The 12,644-nt window shown below is 41.9% G+C and overlaps 1 protein-coding gene across 1 annotated transcript in view; it reads left to right on the top strand.

The window, feature by feature from the left end:
* Window positions 1-12,644, top strand: part of ANXA4 (annexin A4) — a 62,231-nt gene that overhangs the window by 23,648 nt on the left and 25,939 nt on the right. The window contains exons 2-4 of the mRNA XM_004369377.2: window positions 1,563-1,617; window positions 7,411-7,498; window positions 9,434-9,528. Of these exons, the coding sequence (XP_004369434.1) occupies window positions 1,609-1,617; window positions 7,411-7,498; window positions 9,434-9,528 (192 nt within the window). The 5' untranslated portion in view covers window positions 1,563-1,608. The remainder of the gene's footprint in view (window positions 1-1,562; window positions 1,618-7,410; window positions 7,499-9,433; window positions 9,529-12,644) is intronic.

The raw sequence follows: 12,644 nt of genomic DNA, 5'->3' as shown, positions 1-12,644 counted from the left end.
GCAGAGAAACGGTGGCAGCGGAACCAGGTGACCAGCAGGAAATGGTGTGGTGGGCTTCCCTGCCTACGGAGCTTTGGGCACGAGGCTTGCTGGCAGAGTAGGGTGCCTTTGGGCACTTATCAGCAGAGATAAAAGAGCTTTGCCCAAGGAGGACAGAGGCCAGGCCGAGGGGCCAAGAGGCCAGAGAGTGGTGTGCCTGTGGGCACCACTGAGAAGAGGCTGTCCTGATAGAAGAACTGTATCCTAAGCGTTCCTTAACCTGAATTGTAACCTGTTACTTCTTTAATAAACCCCATAATCGTATTGTCTGTGAGTTCCATGTGGCCATTGCAACAAATAATTAAACCCAGCAGAGAAGTGGAGGGTGCCGTGGGTGTCAGAATTGGTGAAAAGGTTGGAGGTTGGAGGCATGCCTGACCTCCGCCTCATAGGAATCAGCCTTGGACTGATTCTTGATTCTCCTTCCCCCTGTGAAGTTAGAGGAGGTCAGGCGCCTCCCCCACCACACTGTTTTTACAGGGGTCAAACATGGCTCAGGCGTTCATAAAGTGAGTTAAGAAGGATTTAGTTATTCTGGGGGAATAATTAAAAGGTGCTGCTTGGCAGGGTTGTCTAGGCCAGTGTTTTTCAAACTACTGTATGAACAAATATCTTGGGAATCTTCTTAAAATGCAGATTGTGTCGATAGGTCTGAGGTGAGACCTGAAATTCTGCATTTCTAACAAGCTCTCAGGTGACGCCCAGGCTTCTGGTTCTAGGACCATTCTAGCTAAATGCTTAGAAAAGGAGCCTTGTCCATATGACTCAGATATGGGGAAAAGGAAGGCAGTTGGCCTGCCCCTCAGCGTCCTGACTATATATCATGTGAAGCCCCCCAAGATTCCTAGACTCCAGTGAAGACATTTCTTGCATTCTGAATGATGGAATAAATGTGTGCTGATTAACACTTTCTTGATGAAGGAGGGGGTGCTGAAGAGAACTGAGGGCAAAGTTGAGTGTGTAAGGCTGCAGCTTACAGGGAAGAGGCACCTTTAAGTCCTGATATGGTGGCAGTGGAAGTGGCCATTGGGAAAATGAAAGTTGTATAATATTGGTTGGGCCACTGGCCTGTTCTGTTCTCTCTCTCTTTCTGTCTCTCACATACCCACTTAGAGTGTAAATTTGAGTGTGTGGTACTTTTCCCTGATATGTTGGACTATCTCTTCTCTCCATTGGGGCACCTCTTCTGATCCTCTGCAATATACAGTTCAGGATCTATGTTTGCTTTGACTACAAGTAATGTTAGTTCACCCTAACAAAATAATAGGAGTGGTTTCTGTAATGTGTTGTCTCCAAATAGAAGAGCAGATAGGGAAGTATTTTGCTGAAATACTAAAATTCCCAGTTCTAACAGTTTTTACCGTTATTAACCTGTCTCTTATATCTTTGGTTAATAAATATCTGGCCTTTTCTTGAAGATGGGCATCATTTCCTCATGGTTTAACTACAAGTGATCCTGATTAATGATTTCCATGCTGTTTCCCTTATCACAGTAATTTCCTCTCTCTCTGCTTTTATCACAGAGGAATTCCTGCTTGGGTGACTGAACTCTGATCTTGACATAGAGTCATGGCCATGGTAAGTTGTGAAGCTCCTCGCCCTACTTGGTGCCAGCTCCAGACAGGTACAGGATGTGTACCCAGGGATTATGGGTTTGAACAAAGGCTTGTTTGCTCAGCAAGGGGAGAGGGAGGACATGAAAAGGCAGTTTCCTCCTTTTTTTTGAATATCATTTTATATTCTTTCAGGGGTGGTGAGTAACTTTATCTTGAAACTTAATTCAGAGAGAGAACCCTTTAAATCCTTCTAACATCCTGAGTGTTAAAACCAAATTATAGTTTTCTTTCTGCAGAAGCACTACATGTTCATTGTGGAAAATTTAGGTAAATTAAAAAGAAAACACTAAAACTCCCACAGATTGTACCACCAGGACATGACCACTGTGGACATTTTGGTGTAGCTTTATCTTTTCAGCCTCATTAAGAAGGATGTTTCTTAGAGATGATAAGGGTTTGTCATCTGCCTCCTGCTCCTGCTGGCTGTAATCTGACTCCTTGGAGCTTGGTTATCTGATCTTTGGGACAGGCAGGGAATCTCATCCCTTTGAGATTACTGTAAAATTCAGTGCTGAGGTAGAAACTGAGCTTCTTACCTGCAAATATGGCTCTGCCTGAGGCCAGCCATCTGCTTTCCTTCTCTCACCCAAGTGAGGTTTCAGACGAGACAGATGATTCTGATCCCTGGTGTTCTGGGAAGGAATCATAGAAGCAGAATCTCATACCTGGAGAGGAACTGGAAATCCTATCAGCTCTAGCCACCTTCCTTTAGGAAGATGGTTGTGTGAAGTAAACTATCTTGGGCAAATAGTTATATTCTCTTTAAAAAAAATTTAAATTAGACATTCTACAATTCTCTTCATCAACGCTGGCAAAGATTTACTCATGTCTGCCTGAAGTCTCTATCATGCTTTCATTTCAAATCCATTCCTTCTTGATTGAGTCTCCCTGGGGACATGGAGAACATTTATTCAGAAATGCATATGGCCCCTATTTTGTGCCAGACATAGGCTCTGGTACTCAAAGATTAATGGGACACCTTTCCTGTTTTCAAGAAGCTCAAAGTCTTCCTACATATGTAGACTGTAACCAGGTTACCTGTAGGTATGCTTTCTTCTTTAGGAAGATTACCTCGATTGCTCTCATCTTTCCTCTTAGAACCTGTTTTTCCATCATGACTGTTATTTATTGGACAGATAAAGGACATTTTTAAAAGGAAGTGAAGACCATGCAATACAGTCACCATATTGTAATTCCCAACTATTTTGTATCATTTTATGTTAGACGCTACTCATATGTATAATTATTTCCAAATAGTAGTAGTAAGAGCATAAAAATTCTGTCTTCTGCTTTTTCACTTAGTATAGGAAAATGTTTAAAATAGAATGATGAATGAAAGATGCAGGATACAAAAGTATGTATTTACACTAATCTTAGTTATGCTAACATGTTCATGTTAAATTTTATATCATTACAATTATTTACTCTAGGTGATGGATTTATGGATGTTTTTATTTTCTTAATTTTTTTCTTGTATTTTCCAAATTCTCTACAATGAGCATATGATAATTTCTAAAAGAAAAACATGGGTTAAAAGCCACTGTAACCAAAGATGAAAATGTTTTTCTTTATGGAGGTATAATTTACACGAATGAAATGCACACTTCTTAAGTTGACCGTTAGAGGAGTTTTGACAAATGCATATACCTGTGTAACCTACTGTCCTATCAAGATAACATTTCATCACTCCAGAAAGTTCACTTACACCCTTTCCTGATCAGTCCCCACCCTGCTCCCCTTTCCACCTCTGAAATGCAGCAGCCGATGTCCTGATTGTTACCACCACAGGTTAGTTTTGCCTGTTCTAGAACATACTATAAATGGAATCAGACACATGTACTTTTTTTGTATTTGGCTTCTTTTGCTAAGCATTATATTTTTAAAAATTCATCCATGTTGCTGTATGTATCAGTGGTTTCTTTCTTTGTCTCTCTTTATTGCTGATTAAAACCACCACGGTTTCTTTATTGCTGATTAGTATTCCATTATATTGTATCCCAATATTTTTTATGTTTATCATCTTCATTATTATTTTAATGACTGGATAATATTTCATTAATTGTGATGCAGCACCTCTTTCCCCCTATTATTTTTTGTCATTCTTCCCTACATCCTTCTGTCCCTGTGCCTGCTCTCACAGACGCTGCCCTGGAATGGAATCCCCTGCCTTCCCAGACAGTTAATGGCACATCGTGCCCTGAAATTCAATCAATACAGATACTTTATGGCTAAAAGGGAACATATTTTTTTGAGCTTATCTTTTTCCAGGAACAAGAGTCACTAAGAATGCTAATTGATAAACTGAACCACCCCTGCGAAGCTCTTTATTGATTTTTCTTGTTTGATATTAATTTTAATCCCATACTAGTGTCCCTCAGCAATGCAGTTTGCTTTTAAAGTCACATTCAGTGTTTGGGCACCATCCAAAAAAAATTTCAGTACTTAGTTGCAAAAGACCCTTGTGAAGCTGATTGTCTCAGAAAGCTGTCTTATGGTGGTAGTGCCAAGGCCTGAGTTAAGCAATGTTGGAATTTTGACAGCAAATCACCAATTTGAGGGAACTAATAGATAGTAAAAGAAAAGAAGTAAAGGACCAAAGAAAATTGATGTCATAGATTTTTATTTTCTATACACTGTCTTGTGTATCGAGGAGCTGTATGCTGACTGAGTGCTAGACGCTGACCATATCCAGAACAGGAAAGCTTTGTCTTTCATCAGGCGAGGCCCACAACTCTTGTGCCTGAGGCCTTTGATAGGGCTTAATGTGGGCCACAGTGGGCCTAAAAGGTCCAAGGCAAGCTGGACTGGCTCACAGAGCTCAAATCTGGCTGATAGAGAAAGGCCCTGAAGGTATAAAAATTCTCCATTCCTTTAAGTGGCCCAGATTACATTCTTGGATCAAATTAAATCCCCAGAGAGCTTTAAATCTGTATTACATTGTTTTTGCCACCTTGTACAAGTAGCCTATTCTAGATTTTGCTCTGGCATTACCCCATAGGCTTGCATTGAGGGCCATTATAAGAAATAGACATTAGAATCTCGCTATTTTATTTATTATGTAGATGTTATTGAAGTCATATTTAAGAATAATGATAGCCACCAAGTTTGAGTGTTTACTATTTACTGGGTTCTGTGCTAAGTGAAATATATAATAAAACCAAAAACCAAACCAGTTGCTGTCTAATCGATTCCGACTCATAGTGACCCTATAGGACAGAGTAGAACTGTCCCATAGGGTTTCCAAGGAGCGCCTGGTGGATTTGAACTGCCAACCTCTTGATTAGCAGCCGAGCTCTTAACCACTGTGCCACTAGGGCTCTGAAATGTATATGATAAGTATATATATATGTATACATAATATATATGCATACATCCCAAAACCAAACCAATTGCTGTTGAGTCAATTCTGACTCATGGAGACCAATGTGTTTGAGTAGAGCTGCACTCCATAAGATTTTCAATGACTGTGATCTTTTGGAAGTAGAGTGCCAGGACTTTCTTCCAAGACACCTCTGGGTGGTTTAGAACCACCAACCTTTCAGTTGGTACCAAAAAAAAAAAAAACCTATTGCCATCGAGTCGATTCCAACTCATAGTGACCCTACGGGACAGAGTAGAACTGCCCCATAGGGTTTCCAAGGAGCGGCTGGTGAATTCAAACTGCCGACCTTTTGGTTAGACCTTTTGGTTAGCAGCCACAGCCTTAGCTCTTAACCACTGAGCCAGCAAGGCTCCTTTCAGTTGGTAATTGAGGACTTAACCATTTGCACCACCCAGGGGCTAATTATGTGTCTGTCTGTCTCTGTCTCGCTCTCTCTGCTTCATTATCACAATAATCCTGTGGGTTAATATTATTATTCCCAGTAATACAAAACAGCAAGAAAAATGAAACTTGCCCCAGGCCACTCAGCTAGAAAAGGTGAAGTCAAGATCACACCGAGGTCTATCCCACTCCAATGCCTGTTTTCCTTCCTGTGAAACTGTGTCACCTCTCACTGTAGCCCACCGTATCTCCTTCATGAAGACCCACCTCTCTGATTGCCTTTTCCTTTTTAATTTTTATTATGTCTACATACCGAAGTCGAATATTATAAGGAATTTCATTGTACCTATCAATAATTATTAACTCGTGATCAGTCTTGTTTCTTTTTTTATCTCCCCTTACTTTCCTCCTCCTGTGTTGTTTTGAAGCAAATTCCAGACATTTTATCATTTCATTTGTAAGCTATTTCAGTATTAAAGATAAAGACTCTTAAATAAAACAAGGATGTGGAGAAATTGGAATCCTGATATACTGCTGAAGGTAAAATGATACAGCTGCTATGAAAACAGTTCGGTGGTTCCTCAGAAAGTTAAACATAGAATCACCGTATGACCCAGCAATTCTGCTCTGAGGTATATACCCAAAAGAATTGAAAACAAGCATTCAAACAGACATTTATATATGAATGCTTACAGTAGCACTATTCACAGTAGCCAAAAGGTGGAAACAATCCAAATGTCCATCAACAGATGAGTGGATAAACAAATGTGATATATCCTTACAATGGAATATTATTCAGCCGTAAAAAGGAATGAAGTAGTTGTACATGCTGCAACATGGATGAACCGTGAAAACATTATGCTAAGTGATTCCATTTTATACGAAACATCCAGGATAGGCAAATTCATGAAGACAGAAAGCAGATTAGTGGTTGCCAGGGGCTGAGGGTAGGGGGACGGGGAGTGACTCCTGATGGGTACAGAGCTTTGTTTTGGGGTGATGGAAATGCCTTGGAACCGGATAGATGTGATAGTTGTGCAACGTTGTGAATGTACCAAGTATCAATGAATTGTAACACATTAACATCTTAAAATGGTTAATGGTTAATTTTATGTTACCTGAATTTTACCTCAGTTAAACAATATGTAATACCATTATCACACCTACAAAAATTAATAATAATTCCTTAATGTCATCAAATATCAAGTCAGTGTTCCAATTTACAGTTATCTGATAAATGTCATTTCCCTTTTTTTTTTTTTTAACTGTTTATTTGATTCAGGATCCAAATAAGGTTCATACATTGTGATTATTGATATGCCTTTTAAATCTGTTTGAAGCTACAGTTTCCCTCCTTCTCTCTCTTTCTAGTTGAAGTCCAGTGGTATTTCTCGCAGTCTGGATTTTCTGATTGCAATCCTGGCACGGGGTTTAACCTTTTCCTTTCCCCTCTATTTCCTGTTAATTGCTGTTTGGCTCTAGAGGCTTGATCAAATTCAGGTTTGAGTTTTTCCTTTTATTTTTGGGGACAAGATTATTTCATAGGTGGTGCTGTAACTTCTCTTACCACTCGCCTCCTTGCCCACCATGCTTGAGCCCACTGACCTTCGGTCCCTCTCCTCCTACAGAAGCTTGTTCCAGCCGCAGGGCCTTTGCAACAGCTGTTTCCTCTGCCCTCTGATGTTTGCATGGTCAACTCCTTCACGTTATTCAGATCTCTGCCTAAATGTCACTCCTCAGAGCACCCCCTCCAGGACCTCCATCTGCCTCACCGCACTTCTCACCACCAGACACTCTCTAGAATATTAATTTGTTGGCTTGTTTACTATCTGCTTTCCCCTGAATAGAACATCAGCTCCATGGGAGCAGGAGCCTCATCTCTCAGGTTCCCTAGAACAGTGTCTGGCGCTCAGCACATGTTTGCTGAACAGTGAATTGTGCCTCGTGTGGTAAGGTGCTGTCTCTCAGTCATGTCACTCTCTGTGTGCTCAGGCAAGCAAAGGTGGCACCATCAAAGCTGCATCAGGATTCAATGCCGCTGAAGATGCCGCGAGCCTGAGGAAGGCCATGAAAGGGCTGGGTAGGTGTCCCACTGGAGGTGACTCCTCCCTTGTGTGTATGTTATACAGCAAAGATTCACAGAGGTTCGTAATTTACCACGGGAGGGGTAAAGTGGAGGGCAGATGGTCCAGGAGCTCACTGATTTAAGACGTACCCTGTCCACTGGCAATCGTGAGTTGGTCTTACTTTAAGAAAACACAATGTAATACAAATTGGATGGGAGGGCATTCATTGTACACTTTGCCACAGAAATTTGTACTTAATGCACTCATTCTGAGTTTCCCCAATTATTTTAAGTGATAAAATTATGAATCTACATATAACACTTTAGAAATGTGTTTTCGAGTTAGTGTTAGTATGTTTACAAAGTCCTTTCACCAACATTATCTCATTGGAGATAGACAATAGCCCTGTGAAGTAGTGAAAGCAGCTGTTACTATTGTTATCTTAGCCCCATTTTACAGATGTGGAAACTGAGACCCAGAGAAGTTAAGTGACTTTCACAATGGCTCATAAAATGGAACCGAGCTCATATGCAGCAGAGCCAGTCTCAGACTCAGGCCTGCCAGCTCTGAGTCCACCTTCTCTCCGTTGTGTTCCTCCGCCTGCTGCTGCTGTGATAGTACCAACATACAGTATGTGCGGCTTTATGTGCGAAGACTGTGTATACATGACCAGAAGGGCTTCTCTTCCAAGGCAGTGCCCTCCAGTTAGCTCCCCTGGGGACCAAGGCCTCATGCTGGATGGGCACAGTAATGTGGGGTGTTCTGTAGGCTGCCCAGGCCTAGTCCCTGCCTCTAGGACCTTGCCTGAGTGGACTTTTGGCCAGAGAGGTGCCCTTAGTTTGTTGCTGTTATTTAGAATCTCCCTGAGATTTGGGCAGAAACACTTGACTGTGATTAATTGTTTAATGAGAAGCTAGTTTGCTCTGTAAACCTTCATCTGAAGTACAATAAAAAAAAAAAATTTCATAAATAAAAAAACAGTTAACTATGAGACCTTATTCTCCAATCTTCCTATCCAAAAAGAGTTCATTTACTTTGTCCTAGTGCTACTAAGGAACCCTGGTAGTGCGGTGGTTCAGTGTTCGGCTGCTAACCAAAAGGTCAGCAGTTCGAATCTACTAACTGCTCCTTGGAAACCCTATGGGCAGTTCTCCTCTGTCCTGTAGGGTCACAGTGAGTCAGAATTGATTCGATGGCAGTGGGTTTGATTTTTTGGAGTGCTACGAACAACGATAACAATAACCAAAAATCCCACTACCATCGAGTCGATTCTGACTCATAGCAATCCTCCAGAACTGCCCCCTAGGGTTTCCAAGGTTGTAAATCTTTACGGAAGCGGATTGCCGCATCTTTCTCCTGCAGAGTGACTGGTGAGTTCAAACCACCAACCTTTCGGTTAGCAGCCTAGTGCTTTAACCACTGTTCCACCAGGGCCCCTTATAACAATAAAAGCACCATTTATTAAGCTCTACTATGTGTCAGGCACAGTGCTAGATACATGGATTATCTCTTTGCAGCCTGGTAACAGGCTGTTTTTACTATGAGAAAGCTAAGATTTAGGGAGGATAGAGAACTTGTCCAAGGTCTCAGATCTAGGAAGTGTTAGAGTCAGGACTCCATTCCAGGCAGTCTGGCTCCAGCGCTGGAGCCGAGGCCACCATGCTATCCTTCTGTCCACTTCTGAGCAGAACGTTGTCCTGATCTGTGTATCCTTCTCCTCATTTTCATTCTCATCAATAAAATGGAAAATGTACTGAGCCCATGATTTTTTCAGGTTTATCCTCGTTTGTTGGGATATAGCAAGCACGCCATAGTTCAGAAAGTAGACCACGTGGTGTTCTAACTCTCCAAATAAGAGCTTGTGTTTGGGTCATTCCAGTGACTGCAGAGGAACCCACTTTCTTTTTCCTCTCTCAGTCACACTCACTGTCTCTGCTTTGCTCCGCCAGGCACTGATGAGGATGGCATTATTAATATCCTGGCCTATCGCAACACCGCCCAGCGCCAGGAAATCAGGACGGCCTACAAGTCCACCATCGGCAGGGTAGGCCGCAGTCTCTCCTGCACTGTTTGGTTGACAAGGGACTCGTCAGGGCACCTGACCTGGATTCCTGAAGTGGCCCTGTGCTTTTAAAGACAGATCCCTTGCCTTGTTGAAAGAAGTTTTTGAAAAACAGCCTCAACAGGTTGGCGGGTGTCTTAGCCATCTAGTGCTACTGTAACAGAAATACCACAAGTGGGTGGTTTTAACAAAGAGAACTTTATTCTCTCATAGTCTAGTAGACTACAAGTCCAAATTCAGGGCGTCAGCTCCAGGGGAATGCTTTCTCCATCGATTCTGGAGGAAGGTCCGTGTCATCAATCTTCCCTTGGTCTGGGAGCTTCTCTGTGCAGGAACCTCAGGTCCAAAGAATGTGCTCTGCTCCCAGCACTGCTTTCTTGGTGGTATGAGGTTCCCTTGTGTCTCTGCTTGCTTTTCTCTTTTATATCTCACAGAGATTGGCTTAAAACACTATCTAATCTTGTAGACCTCATCACTATAACTGCCGCTAATCCGTTTTATTACATCATAGTGACAGAGTTTACAACACATAAGAAAATCACATCAGATTACAAAATGGTACACTGTCATACAATACTGGGAATCATGGCCCAGCCAAGTTGACAGATACTTTTGGGGGACACAATTCAATCCATAACGGTGTGTTTCCTCCATTATACTCAGCCAGAAGGAATTTGAGGGAGCTTTTTTTCTCACAAACCTGAAGGCCAACCTTGGGCCCTCCTCTTCCAAGTCCTCATAATGATTTCTTTTCGTTTATGGGCTCAACCATCACTATTCTGAGCAGTGCTAGCACGGGCAAGGGCTGAGCTTCTAGCATTGCCTTCTGGACCCTGATGGTTGGGGGTGGAGGGCAATGGCATCTTTTCAGGTTACTGTGGTGGCTTCTTCTTTTTCTTCATCATCATCTTCTTCTGATAGAGTGTATTTTTCAGAGAGGTTTTAGGTTCTCATATGCCCCTCCCCCTACACGTTGCTTCTTCCATTAACATCTCGCATTAGTTCCCCTTGTGATAGATACAGCTGTAACAGTACCCACATGCAGTACATGGGATTCATGAACCGATGTTAATACATTATTATTAGCTAAAGTTCATACTTTGTGTTAGGGTTCACTCTCTGTGTTGTGCAGTTCTTTGGGTTTTGACAAATGCTTCATGTCATGTGTCCGCCATTACAGTAACATAGAGAATAGATTCATTCATTGCCCTAAAAATGCCCCGAGCTCCACTTACTCATCCCTCCCCCACCCCCTGAGCCCCTGGCAACCACTGATCTCTTCACTGTCTCTATAGCTTTGCGCTATGCTTTCTTTTCAGGCCACTCGCCAAACTGACTGAAATGTTTAAATCTAGTTTTAAACTAGCTCTTATACTAACTAGGGTCTATTCCATCTCTTCCACATACACTCATCTGTAGCATGTATTCCTTTGATGATCCTCAACTGAGGTGCACCCCCTGAATTTCTACCCTGGAGTTTAATGTGTTTGGGTATTTGTGTGTATTTAGTAGTTTATTTGTTCAGAGGGTGTTGGCCCGTCATGTTTTCCCCTTTCAGTTTGAATCCCATATTTCTTAGTACACTCTGTAGTCTCCACAGTAAAAGACTTATTTACCAGTGTCACTTTACCCAGTCTTCCCATATCGCTGAAAGCCCATCTGTGAGATTAGCAAGAACCTTTTTTATTGTGGAAATATTATCAATGAGTGTCTCCAGGTCTCAGCATATAGTGACTTGATGGTAAGTATTTCTGTCCTCGAGACACTTCATAGCCGGTCAGACATGAGGCTCTTCTCAAAGATTGGCGTTAAACTGCTGGTGGGGCAGGGCTGGCTCAGCTGTTACCCAAAGCTGTTGTCAGTTGCCATCAAGTCCTCCATGTGGGCAGAGCAGAACTGCTCCATAGGGTTTTCAAGGCTGTGACCTTTCGGAGGCAGATCATGAGGCCTGTCTTCTGAGGTGCCTCTGGGTGGGTTCAAACCACCAGCCTTTCAGCTAGTAGTTGAGTGCTTAACCATTTGTGCCACCCAGGGAACTATGCATGCCAACCTTAACTGGGCACCCCAGTAGGGAGTGGAATTCTCCCATCAGAACTGCTCTCTGTATCTTCTGGGCATGGTAAACTCTTCTCCATCCCCAAAGGTATTTTTAATGAGCCCAAATGTCATGTTTTGCCACACATACTCGGGGTTGATATTCAGCTCCAGAACTAAGCTAATCTAATGGCAGTTTGTTAAGCTAGCCAGCAGTAACAGATTGACTGAGCACTAATTTATTTATTCATTCAATCATTCGCTCACTCAGTATGTATGGATGTAACAGCAAATGCAAAATAGAAATACAGTGTTGTAGAATCAGGTTTGTGAGAATCAGAGATCCAGATTTGAATTATCAACTTGGCTTATTAGTTGGTTGCTCTTAGCAGGTTTTTCACTCTCTGACCTGTAAAATGAAGATAATATTATCAACTTTATAATGTTATTATGAAGACTAGGAATAATAGCTGCAAAGCAGTGGCACAGGGCCTAGAACATAGTAGGTGCTCAGCAAAGGGTAGCTGTTAACATTGGCGTTATCTTCAAACTGTGATTTGCAGAGCACCTGGGCCAGCTGGTTGGACAGGCTTTGAATGAGAAAGCTAGTGATACACATGTCCCAGTAGAGGCAACACTAAAATATAAAATGTTATGGAATATGGGCTAACCCAGATAAGAACTGGACTATTTACAGAATGGCTTGTCTCCCTACAGTAGTCCAGTTGTATAGTTCTAGAAGGAAATATGAATAAATACCTTTAGAATGTGGTTCTTTGTTCACTTACATATCCTTTTAGAAATTGAGCCTTAAGAAATAAGATCGTTATAATTACAAGTAAATGGCTTATGTATATAACAGTAGAAAAATAGAAATAGGGCACTGTCTTAGATAGCTGTTGCTGCTGTAACACAGATACCACAAGTGGGTGGCTTTAAAGAATGGAAATTTATTTTCTCACAGTTCTGGAAGCTAAAAGTCCAAATCAGGGTCACGGCCATGTGGATTCCTTACTAGGTGTGTCTTGATTCCTTGGTGATCCTCACATGGCATCTGTCTCCCC

The sequence above is a fragment of the Trichechus manatus genome, unplaced genomic scaffold (assembly GCF_000243295.1).
Source record: "Trichechus manatus latirostris isolate Lorelei unplaced genomic scaffold, TriManLat1.0 scaffold00004, whole genome shotgun sequence".
Taxonomy (NCBI): domain Eukaryota; kingdom Metazoa; phylum Chordata; class Mammalia; order Sirenia; family Trichechidae; genus Trichechus; species Trichechus manatus.
This window is presented reverse-complemented; position numbering and strand designations above follow the sequence as displayed.